General features: G+C 43.7%; 1 protein-coding gene across 1 annotated transcript in view; it reads right to left on the bottom strand.

The window, feature by feature from the left end:
• The window catches only part of SEL1L3 (SEL1L family member 3), a 714,608-nt gene that overhangs the window by 135,361 nt on the left and 558,869 nt on the right, over positions 1–20,378 (bottom strand). Inside the window, exons 17-19 of the mRNA XM_085642308.1 lie at positions 6,757–6,840; positions 5,487–5,577; positions 4,409–4,493 (exon numbers count right to left, since the gene is read on the bottom strand). Of these exons, the coding sequence (XP_085498434.1) occupies positions 4,409–4,493; positions 5,487–5,577; positions 6,757–6,840 (260 nt within the window). The remainder of the gene's footprint in view (positions 1–4,408; positions 4,494–5,486; positions 5,578–6,756; positions 6,841–20,378) is intronic.

Genomic DNA, 20,378 nt, shown 5'->3' with positions numbered 1-20,378 from the left:
TGTTTGTTGGATTATCATTAACATTCTGCTAGTCCCTACACAGGAATACAACATGGGGCAACAAGTTACCATATTTCGGCCAGTGGCTCTATTGCCCAGTGAGTAACAGTATTTTGTTTGATCATGTGTGCATATCGGCCTTAAATCCAGCGCACCTTTAGTGGGTTCGCTGGTGGCCAGTCCTTTACTTTTTCTTGCTTTCTTTTTAGAATACTCTATCATTTCTTATCTTCTCTGTTCTAAGAGTATATAGCAGCTCCATTGACAGTACTTTTTATTCACCTGCAGTGTGCTGCATTCTGTATGGCCACTATTTCTAAACTAGGCAGCTGATCTGCAATGGGACAGTCCCTAGTGGATTATTATTTTCCCTTTAAAAGATATCCTCCATGTTCAGAAACACTGTGGGCCTTATTACAATGTCGGGCAAAGGCCATCCGGAAGCTCATTGGTGGCGTTCCACCAGCCATTGAGGCATTGGTCCGACCGCCATATTATGATACAGGCGGTCTGACTGATGCCTGCGGGGGAAATTCGCTCCGCCTCTGACAGGCTCAGGCACCGCTGTGTGGATTACGATGAACCTTTCCAGCAGCCTTTTCATGTTGGTTCTTCCACCATGAAAAAGCTGGTCGAAAGGGTCTTTTGGGGCCCCTCGCAGAGCCCTTGTCCTCCGTGGCCTTCAGCTATGGGCCCTGGGGGGCACCTGTTGTGCCCTACTAAATATCCATGCATCAAAGGTGCCTGCCACATGGTGCATGGATGTTTTAAAAGTGTATTTTTCCTATTGTGGCTTGTGCTGTGGCCCGCAGCACAAGCAACAATAAGAAATATGCCCTTTCTGACCGCTGACTCCTTGTCGAGCAGTCCCGTTTCCGACACAAGTCTGACCGGCATCGTAATAAGGCCCTATGTTGTTCACCTTAGATTTGTACAGCAGTCATACACTGATAATTTTGATTTGAATTTGGTTGACCAGTGTGATGTTTACTGAGCAGCCATAGAATGGTATTGTCTATAATGTATCATCTTCCTTCGCTCCAGGATTTGCCATTAAATGTGGCAGCTATGCTGGAACTTTCAAACAATGATGCCCTATGTGGAATACCATTGCAAGAAGCCTACCTCCTGCTATGCTCAATTTTATTTTTGTATTGCAACCATATCCCCACCATGTTTGGCTTATAGTTATGTGTTGGTTCTACTGCTGATGGGTAAGTGGGTGAATACAAGAGTGCATCAGTGGGTGGGTGAATGGATGTATGAGTGCAAAAGTGGTTGACAAAGTGCAAGTATGTTGACTAGTGTGCCTAAGCAAATCAGTAACTTAAGAAGCACTTTCTTTAAAAGCCAGACCAAGTAGCATTGCTAATCATTGTTTTCATTCACCTCTCGAGGACTGCTTGCACCATATGCCTAGTATAGACCAACACAGGATATGGAGGAACTCTAAAAATGCTATTGTAGTTTCCTTGATTCCTGAAGAATATCTGGACTCTCTAGACGCTCAAAGTGTTCCACAAAGCGTACTACAGTACAGTACACCTTTTGGCACACGATTCGGCCTCTATCTCTTCTAGTTCTGCTCAATCAGACTCATTACTGTCACAAATCAGTTATTTCTAAACTGCAAGTGGAGAGACTGAACAGGAAACAAGCTACATGCTGCATGCTGCATGTAGAATGGCTACCAAGTAGCCTTATCATTTCAAAAATATGCTATAACACTATTATACTCTTTCAAATAAAATCATATCTGATTTAATCGCTTCACAGATTGAATCACCCTCTAACCTTTCTTGAGACTTGTGTGGAGTGTGGTAAACAACTTTTGTCGAGGCCTGGGAGAAACTGTAATTATGCTGTCAAAATTAATATGAAGAATGAATGTACAGATTTAAGGCAACCAGTCACAAACACAATAATGTAGTGTTAATCAATGGACAATACACTGTCAGAAAGAACCAAAGACAACAAATTATGTATCAAAAAGTACAAAATGAACATTTTATTAGGTATAGAATAGTTAAGAAAAATATAACACTCATTCATTCTCTTGCATGTCCATCATGCATACTCACAGGCATACTGAAAACTATTTTAAAAACATTATTCGGTTTAATGATACACTTCTCAATGTTGATAGGTTAACAATTTATATAAAGAACAATTTTAATTTAAAACAATGTGGCACAAATGTAGTTGACAAGGGGTGTTCTACGTGTGTTTCGGCACACCAGAAGTGCCTTCGTCAGGAAAAAGGGGCCATAGAAAAGAACGGTATTGAGTCTATATACAGCAGAAATTGGAGGACCTGTTGAATCAACTGGTCATCAAAGATATTGCAAGTCTTGAAATATATCGTAAATGCCAGAGATGCACAAAGGACAAGCGGTCTCACTAATTCAGTGATAGAGGAATAAGGCATGAATCCTTGCGAAGTATCAATATAGGTGTTCTGTGCGCCCAAAGTAAGGAGACCAATGCTAGGTAAAGCCTCAATATAAGTTTGCGGGATATCGCAATTATTTCAAAACGTGACCATGTGTCACAGGAATGTTTCCGGAGTTGGATACAATATGGTACAGATGAGCAGACTCACTAGAGTTTGGATATAATGATATTTCTGTTTGAAATCGGAGCCTCCGGATGAGGGGTTCCAGCTTTCGCGAGTCCGTCCTACGTTAAGGAACCACATCCTAATTAGTAGAGGGCCTCTTCTTTTGCGCAAAATTAATATGAAGGCCATACACAGCGAGGTTCCGCAGCATTCGGGGGTTGGCCTTAGGGCCTGGTGTTTGGCTTTTTAGGGTTCAGTTAAGGGTTGCTTATAGGGTTCGTAAGGGGTTTTAGAGTTTGGGGCTGTGTTAATTAAAGGGAAAGTAAGGAATTTTAGGGTTCATCAATGTTTTATCTCTTTTTTGGGGGGAGTTTCATATAGCGCAAAGTAGACCAGAAGGTATCAGAGTGCTTTACACAGCACCAGTTACGTTACAGATGGACACATTCATTTTTTGGGGAGATTAAATGATTTGCCCAGAATCACAGGATGCTGAGCGTCCATGCTGAGACTCGAACCCGGTTCCTCAGTTTCGAGGTTGACCGCCCTTGCCGTTAGGTCACATCCTCTCCCCAATCTACACAGGTAGTGAGGTTTTTTTAGGCTTCATGGAAGGGTAGTATATAAGGGTAGCAATGGCTTTTTTATGATTGAGATATGGGTATTGGGGGAGTAATGGGTTTTTATGGTTCAGAGATAGGTTGTCTACATGGGTAATGATGGATTTTAAGGGTGCAGGGATAGTGGCTTTAGGGGCAGTTTCAGTATGCGGTAGATGGGTTGTGTAAAGTTATAGTACTTTTTAGGGTTTAAGAATGCGTGGTGTATAGGTGTATTGAGAGGGTTTTAGGGCTTAGGGATGGGTAGTGTTCACGGGTAGCAAAGGGCTTTAGGAATCAGGTATGAGTAGCCTATAGGGGTTGTAAGGGTTTTTGGGGTTCTGAGAGGTGTAAATTCAAAGGAAATTATATAAATTCAAATACAATCTTTTAAATTAAAAATACATATTGCATTTAGTGAAATATATGTAATATTATCTTAATTTAAAATTAAATATAATTGTTTTAAAGATAATGTTGTTAGATTAATTACTTAAAAAAACAATTATCCAAATATATTAGATAAGATTAATATTAAGTACATATGTTTATACATTAGAAAATGTTGATGTTGCAGTGAATGAATTAATATAAAAAAGATACTGAAAACAGAGTTAATGGTCTGCATTTATCATCATACAGACTGAAAACTATACTTCAGTTTGTGTTGCAGTGCTCTGGTGTTTGCGCTATGAAACGTACAATGATTAAGATGCACATACGTGTACGACAAACAAACAAACAAGTGATGAAGCGAAGTCTTCACAAACAAAATCCATGTTTTTGGTTTTAATTTTTATGGCCTTTCAATGGTAACCACTCGTTAATCAAATAGACAAAGTACAAGTTTTGACCTCAGTGGCAGTGTAACCATAGGCACTCATCAGGACTATGTCACATTTAATCAAACATCACTGCATGGGGCTCCCCGATGCTCAAAGAAGAGAGATTTGAAGAATTACAGTTGAACGATTCAGCATGACCAGAAAGAACCTTGACTCAGATTAAAGGGCCAAAATAACTCTTAACAACCTCTCTTGCCATTGGGCAAGCCAGCTTATGGCTCTAGGAGCAGGGTGAATCAAGCATCTAGACCAGTCAATAGCTGGAGCCTCCCTGCAGGCCTCCCCCTCACCGTCACTGTCCAGTGAAAAAGAGGACCCATTTAGTGAAGGTAAGTTCAGGTCAATCAAACTGAAAATATACTCAAAAGATATTATATAAGGTCTCCATTTCCAAAAATACATACCAAAAGAAGGAGCCTCGCTCTGGAACACTGACAAATTGTAGTATCTCCAAACACAGTCAATGGATAAATATCTTGCTGCCAGTTCCTGTTGAAAAAACAGATTTTAACATTCAGATTGCTTAAAAATGATTTGAGGCAATCACATGACTAATTATCTACGAGTGTGGAATTCTATACTTGTATGTGTAAAAATATTGTCACAAATGCTTACGTTTTGGTATCCTTACATACTTCCTTAACATGCAGGGCACATGTGTGGCCTAAATTGGAGTCTGTAGGTTGCAGCAGGGTAAAGGGTCAACTTCCAGCCACCACACCAACATGCAATGTTCCTTCCATATTCGGAGATACACATCTGCTGTAAAATCCCTCTAACTCTGCTGGTCCGCGTGCACTGCCAACCAACATGGACGACATGCAGAGCAGGGACAAGGAGGCTTATCCTAACAAGGCTTGAGGTTGGAGGTGGGTTACTACCAGGCCAAGGTGGCTTGTGTGGTAAATCCATAAGGTCCACCCTCTGTGGTTCTTTAACTACCTCATATTCTCTCTCCAGCTCCACACTTTAAGAGAATAGAGGAAGGAAGGGTAGTGGGCAGAGACGGGGCACAGAGGGAGTTAGAGCTGCAACTGTCACATAGAATTTGTCTTCTATACCACTAACTGAGGCTGGGACGTCTAGAGACGTATTGTTAAGGGCACATTTCGGTCCATAGTCACTAGCTCGCTCTATTCTAGAGATAATGCCAAGCGAATGGAGAAACGCAGACCCCTCCATCCCCTGCGGTGCAGAGGGTGCACACCATATGGGAGCCCCCATTCAACCTAAGGTCTATGCATTTCTGTGAGGTATGGCCCATACCATATGGGAGTCTCAGGGGCCCCACTCTACATTGTGCAAGGAGGCCCCATCAGTTTACGTTAGCACCACTGCGCCCAACAACATCGCCCCCACCTTCACAATATTCTGCAATTTCATGCAAAGACATAATTTTTGTTCACAATATTAAATTTGAAAGTATTGTAGTGTGAACATAATTTCTAAATGATTGGTCACAGTTTCGGACAGCATACATACGGGTCTCTCCTCGCAGAGGTAAGCCACGTTTGTTTGTGACATTTCAACTCCAGTCTCAGCTGTTAGAAGGTACTGCAGAAGTGATTCATGCCTGAAATGGATTAAGAAATACTGTAACAAATAACACAGATTTTAGGCTGCCTGTTGATGTCGAGATATATTCCAATGAAAGTCTAAGGACAGCGCATGCATGGAAATGACAAGCTGGTTATAGCACAAAAGATCTACCTCTACTGGCCAAACAATGCAACACATGCTGCTTTTCTAGAATCAAAGATCAAATTGTTGAAGGTAAGTGGATGCTTTTGCGCAATAATAATCAATTGAGGTTGTAGAAAAATGTATTTGTAAATTCATAATCCCATTCATAATTCACAGAATCAGAAATGCACAAGATTTACCCTTCCAAAAGAAACTTGCGAATTCTCATCAGAATGGTTAATTTCTGTATTTACAATTTTATAAGTAGCGACGCATTTGTAGGCTGGGCTGCAATGGCCTCTCTCTGAATTCCATAACTCCTATGAAGTGCATTAGAAAGGCGCTTCCAAGAAGGGATTGGGTACAGAACACACACTATTTCATGGAGAGATAGGTCAGGGGTTCTCCAAAGGGGAAACGAGCAAATGTTTTATGCTCCAAGCAGACTATGTGCATTGGCCCACAGAAACGTAAATATTGCCAGCAGTTAGGGTCACCAAGCTCCACATATGATATTTCGCAGCGTACTGTAATAACGAGTAGTCTCAATAGTCTTCAGCCCTGTTTAGGACTCACATTACCCTTAATCTCTTTATCTTAGTCCCATAAAAAGTATTAAAACCAGGAGGGTTGGGGTGTTTACACCAGCTGCTTTTTAGTCATTTAGGTATTTGTGACATTCATTGCACTATGTGGCACTCATGGCACTACACAATAGGTTATAAACCTTCAAGTCCGGCGTTCCTTCGCATACAGTATCTGATAAACCTTACATATAAGGGCTGTTTCAAAAAGCCCTCTCTGGGTTTTTGGGGCAGTCTCCCACTGAATTGATGGTGTGTTTAGTAAGCCATGAGTGACAGTTTAGATAGACAGGTTCAGATGCGTCTAGGCTGAATTTCCAATTAACATTTGAGGTAGTGTGGCTGGGATCTGATGAAAATTGCTTTGTTCAGTTCTGGTACCCACTCTGGACACTGAAACAATATCCACTAGCAGTGAATGTATATGTGATGCGACTGAATAAAAAGCAAAACAAAAAAACAGAATAAAACTGTGACTAACTTACCACGACATCTCCAAGTAGGCATCTAAAGCATTCCTAAGTTCAAATCCCAAATAGCCATTGTGCTCCGCTGCATATTTTACCCATCTGAAAAATAAGAAAGTTCATGGCATTTCAATACAGTACTGTTATGTTTCATATAGATACCCTAATATAGGCCCGGGTAATATCTTACACCTTCACCTACATTATCTCCCTTATACTACACAGTAACAAGCCTTTAGAATTGAACCTTTACCTAGTTCTAGTCCTGGGTGCAGAAGGAGGGTTTTTCCCTCAACAATAGCATCCTATAAATTCATCAACGGACTCATGCAGTATGAATGAATATTCATGAGGGTTCTTGGAAACCAGGTAAAGGCTACATACACCACCTGCATAATATCTACATAAAGGTTCATCCCATACGTCATCCTCAAATCCAACAATGGCTAATACAAGAAATGAGGGACGAAGAAGCCCTAGATACTTTTTGTCTAAATACAGCACATCTTGCTAGGGTTAGGAGAGGAGACCGAGACTTTCAGGCCGACACACTGACCAGAGACACTGAGGCTCCTGCATGCAGACGCTCCAGCTGACAGTGGTCTAATACATCCCTCAGTGGGTGTCCAACTTCAGACCAGGACAGGGTCCCACACTCTCTAACTTCAGTTGATGGGGTTAGACTAAATCCTAGAGGGATTCTTGGCTTCACACCCACCCATACTTAGGTACATCTAGATAGGCATTGTAAGAGTATGCACACTTTTTATCATGCATTTTATATTTATGTATGTATTCATGATTATTGCGAGATTGTAGAGCTGTACTATCCTTTTATTTTCACTGTACTGCTAATCATATATATCTGCTACTGTCTAACATTTGTTGCAGCACATCTATTTTACACTAGAACAACTGTGCAATAAATTCTCATTGTAACACGCCCGACTGTTTCTTCTCTGTAACTCTCCAAGACCGAAGTGAGCACGAATGACTGAGCGAAAGGTAGTACATTATTTCCACGATTCTGAGAGATCAGGGTTGTCATGTTCTGAGGTTGCCAAAAACTAACCTCTCCAGATAAGAGGAGAGTCTAGTGGCACTGTGAGCTAGCTAAAACAGAAAGGCTAACATCCTCGGTGGGGGTGCTCACAGTCAGTCTGCCACCAATCCTAAAGTTTATATTATCCAAACACGCAGATCCTGTATGGGCAATATAGGAACTACACGACAGTACTTGCACAATGCATACCCTACATGCCTTTGCACAGCCAAAGCTTTAACACAGAATCAACACACCGAAAATTATAATTTTTTATGAAAACTTAGACAAAACGCGGTAGGAGGTTGAGTATATTTACCCAGAGCATGTTCATATTGTTTTATCAAAAGGTATTTGTAAAAAAATACCTCTGTATGTGTCATGAATAAACTAAAAGCAGCTCTGAGGGGGGCGTGGCTAATTGCTGAACATGGCGGATGCCTGATTACGGAGCTCTGACCCTGAGCTCTGAATTTACCCCTTCTTTTCTGCTATGAGGCGCAGTTCCTGACGTGCCTGTGTAGACCCTGCAGCTGGGATCCAGAGTATTGCACTGCTGCGGTGTTGTGCCCTTTCAACTGCAGTGCTTGGCCTAGCGCAACAGCAGTGGCCATGGGGGTGGAGACTCAGCTGCAGTGCTAAGCTTGTGGTCACCTGCATACTCCTGTGAGGCCCCGGGCAGCTGAGCAGCCTCAGGGACCCAAACGTGTGGAGTGAGCTGGTGAGTGCCAACGGCCACGCTGAGCGGAGGTTGGAGCGTTGCGAGGACCCTCCCACAGCAGACCCACCCGCAACTGGGGGTCACATAGCATCTCATCTGAGATGCAAGTAGAGCACAATCTACAATTATGCAATTTATTTCTTGCTACTATTATAGTAAATTCCCCTTCTTGCTCAAACACTGATGCAATTTGACTGATTCACTTTATTGTGATTGTCAAGTGACTAAATGGTTACTTATAACGAGATGTTTTATTTGTATTGTCTGTTTGTAGGTGTGTAATCATGTGGTGTACTTTTATGATCCTCAGTGATCAAAGTAAAGTCCTTTGATTGACAATCTACTTGTGTCAGTGCTGGCAGATTCTGGAACCATCATGGACTTCCTATTAGCAGCCTTTCGAGACCACAAGAAGGAGATCCCAACTCTCAAAACAGATCTTTGCAGTGACCTTCAGGAGTTACAAAGAGATGTCTCGGAGCTGGGCTACTGAGTGGAGGAAGTGGAGAAAGGCCTCTGTGAACGGGTGGATGATTGCGACCGGCTCTAACAAAGGATGTTAACTCTCGAATATCAACATATACTCCTCCATGAGACGCTGAACAGGATATCCTAGGGGCTTTTGTCTCCAAGTACATCCAGCACTTCTTAAAGGCCATTCTGGAAGATGCAGAATCTCCACACAACAAGCTGGACAGAACTCATAAGGTGGCTCAATGATGTCCTTCTAGAGGTCTCCCATATACATAGTACCACGGGTACATTTCTATGAGGTCAAAGAGGCCATCATGTCGTCAGCCCATGAGAGAGGTCCACTCTCTTTCAATGGGGCATCATTAGCAACTGTTTCTGGGCATCTAAGCAATAACTTTATCTCAACGTAGATCCTTCAAACTAATCACAGATTTTTTGAGATATAAAGATGTAAAATACAGATTGGGCCACCCTTTTTGGCTGCTTTTTCTGTACAGGGTGACCCTGGCCCCTCACCTCACTGGAGGATGATCACAAGCTGCTGAGTCTCACCTCAGCAGAGGATGTGCCACCTTCCCCAATCTTATTTTGCAGGAGGCTTCGCATGGAGCTGTGAGCAACTGCGACAAAAACACTGTACTCAGAAACCAGACAACAAAGAAATAGCAGCAAGTAAGCAGAGCATCATCTGACTCCTTTGCCAGGTAACCAAAGACACGCCAGAGACCCAGTCAGCTACTGTGGATCCAGAAACGACACAGCAAGCCCCTAAGTAACTGCATTGTTGCCACTGATCAGTAAACTTTGACCTCTGTATTCATATTTACTTAGCAGAGGAGGACATTCCGTGAGAGGGATCCTTCAAACACACTACCAGGGCTGATACACTCGTGAACAATTCTTTGCAGGGCTGCCCAAGAGAGACTAAGCGGAGTGGATTTACACTGGTTTACCTTTTATTTCTATGATACTTATTGATAGTATGCCTCAGGTTGAATGGTGATGTTTCTTTTATTTTGTTGGGTGTTTCTTGATGGGTACGGGGAGGGAATTGACACCACACACTATAGGTAACATTGGGTCTTCTAGGTCTCCTACATCGCTATGGCTGGGTTTCCAGATTTGCACTATTTTTCATATCGCACATAACGATTAAACCACCAACACAACAGGTACTCAAGTATAATGTTTAGTGCTTTATTAACCCTACGAAATGTCTTAATATTGTGGGTGAATTAAAGAGACATCTACAAGAGACACACTTACTCAAAGGGGATAACCATCAACTCTGCATGAGGTTCTTTCATATCCCGTATCATGACTCATCCCCATCATAAAAAGTGAGTGTTGCCATATTAATCACACATCAAGCTAAATTCCCTGAGAAAGAGGTTTTAGACAGACAAATAAGGTAGATGGCTCTTAGTAGTGGGTGAATGGGAGAGTAATCTAATTGACATTGCGATTAGTTACTGCCCAAATGTAGGCCAGGAAACACACTTAATTACAACAACACAGAAGCTAGCCGGTTCCAAAGAACATCTACTTATAGTTGAGTGCATCTTGGACTAGATAAGTTTCTTCAGAGTGTTGGAGGGACTCCAGGCATCTCTGTGGCAAGAAAAGCCATTCTGGATGATCTTGAGTTGTTTGACACCTGGCGAAATCAGCACCCACTACTGACCCATTATTTTAAATTTTCAACTGCACACTACACCTATTGTAGGAGAGTAGGATCTGCTTCTTATAGTTACCCCCACTTTTTGCTGATGTTTCACTGTTTTTCACTTAGACTGACTGGGTCCTGCTATCCAGGACCCCAGCCTAGCTGCTTGCTCCTCTAAATTGATTGCATGTACTTTAGGTACACTCCAGATTGGATTCTGGGGTACCCTTATAAGTCCCTAGTATATGGTATACTATGTACCCAGGGCATAGGTAACCCAGAGGCCTCTAGGGGGCTGCAGCATGTATTATACCACCCCGGGGAGACCATTCAAAATGGCACAACAGGTCTGCTACAGCAGCCTGTGTAAGGTGGTGCATGCACCCCTTACTTAGATATAGGTTCACTATATCTACTCCATATCACTGCACATATAAACCTATCAGTCACCCCTATGGCAGGCCTTATCAATCCTGAAGGCAGGGTGCTGGTTTTTATGTGAGAGGGTGCTCCTGCATGAGCAGAGCCCCTCGGCAGCCTTCGGAACCTATATTCCAGGGTTGATTGTGATGCAGCCAACCATATATACTTAAGTGCATTATAACCTTGCGGTAAAGGCTAACTTTAAAACGGCTGCATGGAAACATGTCCTGTTTGGTGTCAAACACCTTGGAATCATACCTTCACACCAGTAACTGATGTGGGAGGTGTGATTCCACCCTACTAGATGGAGAAATATGACAACACCGGTACACCCGGTACCAGCTTCACAGAACCCTGGCATCACAAAATGGATGCTGCCAGCCACAGACACTAGTCTGCCCTCCTGCTGCTGGACGAAACTCCGGCAGGGGAAGGCTAGACAATAGGTTTCGTGTCACAGGGAGGTGTGACCAGTGTATTGGGGATGGGTGGGTGCACTCTGAGAGTGCTTTGATGTCTGCACTGGGGGCACATTTGGTGTCCCTGTGCATAGTCCAGCTCAAACCAGTTGCAGGAGCCATTTGCTCCTGCTCTGGCGCAAAACTTCTCTGTCCTGACCTTCCAATTGGTGGATCCCCAGAGTTTGTCCCACCCCTTCCTTGGGTATAAAGTAGGAACCCCAGACTATAGGACTTTAGATTTACATGGACGAAACTCTGCTACAGAAACCAAGTACTTCGACTATCTACACTACGTTGGATGACTGAAGAATCTCCCTTGGAGTAAAGGAGTTACTCCCCTACAAGGCAGGCACCTTAAATGCAGCTGACCGGTTTGCATCTCCCCGAGCTCCTGAGGACTCCGAAGATTTCTGCAACACAGGAGGTGGATTCACAAGTGTCCTCGAGGTCGACTAGTGCTCTCAGCAATCCTGAGACCCGCAGCCCTTGTGGGGACCGTACAACCTGTACCCCTGTGCACCAGCAGCATATGCTTTTTGGCTACACCTGAGGCTGTGCTATGGGCTACTTGTAGTCCAGACCCCGAGCAGTATTTCCACTGAAGATTTCCAGCCTACACTCCATGAGTGTTCCTTGAGCTGGTAATTTGTGATTCAGCTCAAGGTCCCTTCAAGGTCCCTTCGCGATCCCTGGTCCGTCGACCTGTGGGTCCCTGAGAAGAGAACTTTAACTTTCAGTGGACTTTCCTGGTTGCTCCAGACGTGCCCTGACTCTCCACTGGGGATTACCAAGGACCTTGCTGGTCCTCACTGAAGCATCTTTTCTCTGACCACGTGGGTTGCAGTTGCCAAGGCTTGTTGGTGTTCAATTCGGACACTGACCCCCCCAGCACTCGACATCCTTCGTGACACAGCTCACCTGCGGACTTTGGTTATCGTCAACGTCTCCTGGTTCCCCTGGCTGCAGAGTCAAGCTTCACCTCTTCTCACCTGAAACATTCGACATCTGTGGGCATTGGTCTATCGTGCCCCTGGTCACTGTGAAGTGACCCAGACTCTGTCCCCTCTGCTTTCAGGTTCTTCTCAGCTCCGATCCAGGCTTGGATCACCCCGACACTTCTCATCTTCCAGGTAGAAGCACTTCTTCGCATCACACCATTGAAATCTACGAGCGTTTCCAACACCACTTGACCCCTATGCACGGGTACCTCGGTACTCTCAAGGGTGCTGGCCTTAGAACCTTCTATGTTCCAAAAGGTTTGCTTTAAGTCCTCTACTAAGTGTCTTTAATCTTTAAAAATCCAACCGCGACTTTCCCATAGAGTTGTACGGCGCTCGCGGCTGTGTTCTCACACTGCACGCGTCCTCTGTGGGTCCCCTGTGTCACTACCTTGGGTGGTTCCTTGGGGTGCCAGCGATTCTACGTGCTCTAGGAACTGTGTCTAGTCAAGTCGTGGTTGTTATACCACTTTCTTAGTATATGGTTTGGTCTTCCCATGGAGTCCACTGTGTATTTACTGTTGTTCTAGTGCTTTAATATTGTGTGCCTTGTTCTCTAATCTCATAAAGAGGTTAGTAGAGAGTGTTTAGTAATAAATACATATATTTTATATATTCCTTGTGTGGTTCTCATTTCATTTGGTCATTCAGAAGGTTATAATCTGGTAAACCAAGCTGCTTTACATTCCTTTGAGACTTAGCCTGAAGACTGCTCTCCATAGCTACCACTAGGATAGCTTTCAATAAAGGTTGTCTTTAACCTAATCATCAATAAGGGTCGTTTGGACTGGTGCAAGGTGCCCACTTTAACTAGTGGACAGCATATACCAGGCCAACCTCTCACACCTATGCTAAGATTGACTTTATCCTACTTGATCACTAGCTGCTACTGCTAATTCAAGATGTCACCCAGGGCCATCTGACTCTTTCAGATCATGGCCTGGTTTACCTTATGCTGGAATGGCTTGGGCAGTGCCCCTACTGGAGACAGGGCACTTGGGGATTGAATAATTCCCTGCTGAAGGACCCACTGGTCCTACAAAAAACAAGGGTAGCATTACAGGAGTACCCTGCCCTTTCTGATAAGGAGAGGTAAGTCCCGGGATGGTTTGGGATGCGTTAAAAGTGGTAATAAGAGGTGTACTTATCAAGGAGGCCAGCTGCCTCGGGCGCATGATAGCAATCGAGTTGCTTTGACTCAGAGAACATCTTGTTCAAATGGAACAAAAATATAAGCAAAATTGATCAAGAAAAATCTGAAGATGGTTGACTTCACAGTCAAATTTGATCCTTGAAGTTTAATAAAGCTAACTATATCTTAGCTAGAACGGCTTATCCCTTTTATAAGAAGGGCAATAAGGCCCACTCTTTGCTTGCTAACAAGCAATGCGCTCAATGCGCACAGGAATTCATTAAGGAGGGTAGAGACAAAGCTGGCGTTTCCCATACCTCCGAAGAGTGGAAGGCTCGGGCCTTCCATGAGTATTATAGCACGCTCTACATGGCATCTACTCTTGATAGAGAGGCCCAGACTGCTAATTAGCAATCAGTCACCATACGATAGAGCTGAACCCAGGTAAACCAATTTCAGTGGAGGAAATGCTTACAGTTATCAAGCACTTGAAACTCGCCGATTCCCCGGCTCTAGCCCCAATGACTTCACTGATTCATTCTATAGGATCTTCGCCCCATTGTTAGCCCCTTTATTGGCTGTGGTTTACATCCTGATTATCTCCAGTGATGGCTGAGGCAACCATCACTGTAATCACAAAGCCGCATAAGGATCCTGTTAAATGGCAATTTTATAGACCCATACCTTTATTGAATATTGATACTAAAATAATAGCTATGATCCTCCCAAGCAGGTTGGAATGCTTTCTGTCAAGTCTGATATACACCGACCAAACTGGCTTTGTCCCTGTACTAGGGACAGAACTAATAGAGCTCTCCACATAATTGATTTAGCATGGAAATGTCATAAAGAATGAGTCTGCTGTCCCTGGACATGGAGAAAGCCTTTGACAGAGTCAACTGGGCTATGTTGAAGGCAACTCTTGGCAAAGCAGGTTTTGGAACCCGCTTTTGGAGGTGGATTGAGGTGATTTATGAAGCACAATGGGCTAGAGTCTCTGTAAATCGAGCTAAGTCACCAAAGATATGAGTTCACTACTTCAGAGGATTTGAAATCATGTGGGGATTCAGGGGGGTCCCTTCCATTAAGACATTTTTAAGGTATCAACCTTTGCTTTTGATACCCTCCTCTCCTTATCAGATCCATCTAGATCCATCTAGATCCCCATAGAGACTTCTACCCCTATTTGAGGAATATCGATCATTAGTCGGTCTCCAGGTGAACCTGGGGAAATTAATGGGGCTAATAGTTTCTAGTTGGAAGAAGTTCCTACTCTTGTTACAAAATGAGACCCCTTTCAAAGGACACTTGTGGGCCTAATTTAACACCAGATTTATATAACTGCACTAGGAGAAATATTAAACAATTTTTTTAGGTTAGGTTCAAAGCACATCTCATGGCACCTGCATGCTCTTTCATGGCTGGGGAAAATAGCTTCCTTCAAAATGTTGAAATTCGCAAAGATTCTATATTTGTTACAAGTTTTCCCTCTCCCTTTCCAAAAGGCATAACTAGCTGACCTCTGCAGCAATTTTTTATAAGAAGGAAAAAAGCCAAGGCTGCACTAAAGGATCACATGAAACAAAGTGGTTTGGGGATTCCCAATGTAGACTATTACTCCCTTGCATCTCAAATGCACTATGTGGTAGAATTTCTCCAAGGGGAAACTGACAAATCTGGTATTTCATCGAGCCAAATTTGACAGCCAAAACTCTACCAGAGGTCTTGTGGCTTCCTAAGAAACAGAGATGTCGCACCATGTGTGTGTCTCCAGACATGAGGAATACATTGGAAGCCTTATGCCTCCCCTCTGAGGATACATGGTCATATACATTTCCCTCCAGGACCGATGTGTGAAATGTCTTCTATACTTAGTGTGTCAGGGGTATTTGATATAGGATATAAACGAGGATGTAAAAAGAGTGTAAGATGCTCTCATTTATAAGAAATTCCCCGGTTGGGAAATCACAATCTGCCACTAGCATATGAAAGTTAATTTCCTTACCATTAAGAAAGAGATGCGGGTTGTAGAAAGTCCAGCTGAATGCCAGAGTCCTCAGTGTCCCAGTCTCAAATGTCCGTTGTAGTCAGTAGACCTATTAGGGGGATAGTAGGAGCAAAGTTTGTCACTGGGCCCGTCAGTTTATTGGTTCTGGCCAGACAGTCAACCGATATGCGAAGTAGACTAGTAGCCTGAGGATCCAAGGGAGTGGATGGGAATAGTAGAGAGTTCGACAAACCATCCCTTAATCTGCCAAAGGAGCCCCATTTTAAACAGGGATTGGCTGGAAAGCCAATGAGCTGTCTACTGCAGCTGAGCAGCTAAGAAATAGCATTCAAAGTCCAAAAGGGCTTACCGTCCAGCGTCCATTGGAAATTTCAAGGCGAGCACTCCCAAGTTAGGGGAGAGACCACTTAAAGCAAAGGATAGGAACCAAATGTGTCTTATGGAGGAGAACTTCCAGGATTTAAAAATATATGGATCACAGTGGGTAGGAGTCATCCCAGGTCAGCAATATATTGTGCTGTGAATGGCAAGGGTGTCAAAGCAAAGTTACTTGGACAGGAGGTAATTTACTGAAACAGTGGATGCGAAGAAAGAAGATATGGTGATGCCGACAGACCCTTCAAGGAGGCTGTTGCTGTGACCATGTCCTGTAACTCCCTCCCACTCTGTGCAAGCGAGGGTGTGCAGTATCTCCATCGCCAGTGGCACAGCTTTGAGTCTGTGGTCATTATATGACCTATTTGAGGGGTAATAAGGGGACGGGGAGTAGCCAGGCACCCATTTATCAAAGGCTTTCATACAGTCCCATGCTGCCTCAGGCTCTGTGAAGAAATGGACACCCTGACCATCTGAGATTCGCAATTTGGAAGGGATTATTTGAGGTTTTTTCAGTCCGATGTCTCACAATTTCTGATTGACCTGTAGGAAAGACGCCCTCTAGCGCTGAACTGGCAGCATATAATGCAGGTAAAACATCACTCTTACGTTGTTGAAATGGACAGTAGCCTTTATGTAGGCTGCCGCAAGGATTACATCCCGATGACAGTAGTTCAACAGTCTCGCAACTATGGTTCTGGACGGGGCTACCGGAGGAGAGTGCCGTGCCAGAACCCTGCGCGCATGTTCAATCACAAAATACGGGCCGAGCATGGAAGGAGAAATATCTAGTTTTATCCAGCGTTCCAGGACAGAGACAGGGTCTGTGCCCTCTGCACCCTCTGGTAAGCCTATAATCCTAACATTATTGCGAAGGGATCATCCTTCTGCGTCGTCCAGTTTACCCTCCACTATACTCAGATGCTTCAGGATTGATTGCGTCTGTTCGGCAACGGTTCGGGTAGATGGTTGAAGTTACACATTGGCTTGAGTATTTGTATGAACTCTTTCCAACAATTTTAGCTACATTTCCCTGAGAATAGGCATGTGATTGATGAAAGAGTCAATTTGGCCTTAACGGCTGGCTTCCCAAGCCTCAGCAATTGCAGCTAGTATTCCATCCAGTTTATCGGAGGGGGAACCCTCTGTCTGGTGGGGACCCATTTCTGCAGAGGGTCCAGAGTAGGTGCCATGAGAATGCCCTGTCCTGAGCTGAGCAGTGGCTGGTGGTGTAGCACCTGGAGTGGAGCGTCAGAGGGAGAGTCCCTTTGTTGCTTGCACACTCCTCTCTATTTGCCCATGCAACGATTTTATACAGGATATGGAATAGAATATCTAGTGATACAGTCAGCACAAGGATTCCTGGAGAGGGTTCCTGTATGGAAAAGGGTGTAATGACCCGCCTCACCCATGAAGGTTGTACTCAAATAATCCCAGGGGTACAAGCAGTCTCTCACATGCCAATCCAGTTTTCAGATGGGGTAATGTCATCAAGAGCAAAAGTTGTGAGCCCTGGCACCCTCAAAAATTCAGTTTGATGAACAATAGGGAATGCAGGGCGCGATCAGCAACACAATTAGCAGATATCACTGACCACAAAAAATGTCTCCTAATTAGTTCAGGGCCCCCAGCCCTGCTGTCAACCAGCAGAGGCCACCACTGACATCAGACATTCCTGTAGCGGCAGCTGCTTACCGTGTTTACCTTCCGTGGCCAGCCAGAGTTTCTGTTTTCATGGGCTGCACTCTCCCAGGCTAAAACAGCCTGCACTAACTCCAAAGGGAGGTGTGGGGCTAGACTGCGGACTCCAAGCGTGCGTAGGTCCCCCCCAATGCAGTTGTCTGGAAAGATGCACAGGCAGTCCCAGCAGGATTCCCTCGTTCTGAACGGCAGGGCCCAGGGTGGAAGCCAGCAGAAAGAACAGTATGCACAGCCGCTCAGGCTCACATGCTGAAGGCCTGGACAAAGAGAGGAGGGGGGGCAAGCTGTAGGGTCCAATCAGGCACTGCATCCCCCTATGCAGTTGAAGGAGATGCAGCCTAGGCTGGCTCAACAGGACCCCTCCTCACCGTCTGTCTGCATCTAAGTGGGGGCAGGTGCCTTACATCTCCGATGCTGAACCGAAAACTGGATGGGCAGCCACCCTTGTGAAAGTGTCCCAGGGCACTGGCGTCCTATGCCACACAGCCTACCCTACTGTGGTAGCTCCATGGTGCCCGGTCGCTCCCCCGCTGTTGGTTCCTCAGGGAGGTGCACCACAGAGGCCACCAGGCTCCACAGCATGAGCAGCATACCAGTGGGGACCCTTGGGCCTCAAAGATTCAAGTGGATGATCACAGGGTCCGGGAGCTCACCTTGTTCGTGCTCGCCATGTTTGGCGGTCAGGCCATTCCAAGACATGACCAGTTGAAAAGGTTTGTAAGATGGCGAGCTTTCAGGAGCTTGAGAGGAAGAAGGAAAAGCAACAGGAACACAAGAAAAAGAAAGCAGGGATGTGTGAGAGGGAAAATACTATTTCCTGCACAACATCCTATTGATCCTGGAACTGAGCGATTTGCATAAAACACACGAGCACACACAACAATTTCCTCTGGATAAAATTCAACAGGTCCAATCTGTCAGAGATTACTTGGAGGAAACATGTGGTAAATTAAAACACATGCAGAATTACTTGACGAAAGCACAAACTCTGAATGTAATTTCTCATATAAAGAAAAAGGGACCCCATGCTAGGATAAGATTGACTTTGTCTACTTTTTTGTCTTTTATTTTGTCATTTGTTTTCTCATCACATAATTACACAAAAGTACTCAATATCTTTTGTGTGTAGGGCAACAATACAACCCCACATTCAGGCAATTCATCCTAAATGTTTCAAACACAGGTCTCCTGAGAAACAAAAAGTTATTTTTATATATAAAACAATTCGCCTGACTCAACCTCTAGCACATATACCACATGCGCACTCAATCCTCCCGTCAAACATTCATCTGCATAAAAAGGTGTTCATATTCATAACACAAAAGGGTCTTCACACTTTCACGAAATTGTTATCGCTCTATACAGTCATATGATAAAGCCATTAACATTATTCATTAGATGAATACAATAATTTCATATTATCCATTTTAGACATCATACAATTTTGTTCTTCACATTCACTTTCACTGTGGCTTATTACAATATTAATGTTGTGAAGAGGGACAAATGGCTGTAACGTGAGATTATGGAGAATGTAGAATGGCAGTGTGGTGAGTGAATAAGAAAGTAAAATAAATGTAGTCAGAGGAGCAGGGTAGGCATTGTATGGAGAATGTAGTGGCTAACAAGGGACTGGCAATTGGGACATGGGAACTATTTTTGCTTCAGGAACTGGAATAGGTAATGTAGTAAAAAATGGACAATTATATCAATTTCAAAAGGAAATTAATTCGAGAGATATCGATAGAAGTTAAATGCAGAATAGGAGATTATGAAGGATGAAAGAAGCATTACAGACTGAATAAAATATTTAGGAAATACTGAAGGAAGGTGCCACTCAATAGCAAGTGGGTCAACAAATAGGTTAAAAAATGTCAGGGGTTGATAGTGTCAAAGACAGGAGATTCACACCCAGTGACAGGAGCTTGATCCAAGTAAAGGAAGCAGACGACAGAGAAATAGGTAACAGTTGTTGAAGTAAGCAGATACAAATTCGGAGAAAATGCAGAAACAGGGGGTAACAGGATGATACAAAAATATTAAAAAGATCTTGCCACCTTTAGGAAAGATATCTCAGTGAAATGCTGATACAGAGAAAACTCCAGTCCAGACTGGCACTCTCTCTCAAAGCTTGAAATCAGAGTGATATAGGGGAGTGGATTGGGAGCAATAAGCGAATTAAAGTAAACTATTGCACTGAAGATGAGATGATATGGATTTTTGTCAAAAATGAAATATCAAGGAGCCTAGAGAAAGACAGATGATCAAGACCAAGATGAAGTAAAGACAGGGTGGTAAATTACAATACTAAGTGTATCAATGCTGGAATATTAGTGTCAGGCTAAGTTTATGGTGTCTCTGTTCTTTTAACTGTTGTTAAATTGTAGGCTTCAGCTAAACTTGTCCAAGACAACCTTGCATGCTGACAATGCACAGGTTTGCAGAGAAAGTTTTCAGATACGGCAGATATTTATTAACTAAGGTCAATGAGCAATACCTATTAAAAGTCATGTCTCAGTGGAATATATTGACTGACTATCATTGCAAATAATGTCTCTGATATCAGCGGTCACATAAGGGTAATAACTGAACGTAATTTGCTATTTTTAATAGACCGTGATGCATCTTACAGGTGGCAT

The sequence above is a fragment of the Triturus cristatus genome, chromosome 2_2 (assembly GCF_964204655.1).
Source record: "Triturus cristatus chromosome 2_2, aTriCri1.1, whole genome shotgun sequence".
Taxonomy (NCBI): Eukaryota; Metazoa; Chordata; class Amphibia; order Caudata; family Salamandridae; genus Triturus; species Triturus cristatus.
Note: the sequence above shows the minus strand (reverse complement) of the source record. Positions and strands in the feature narration are given on the sequence as shown.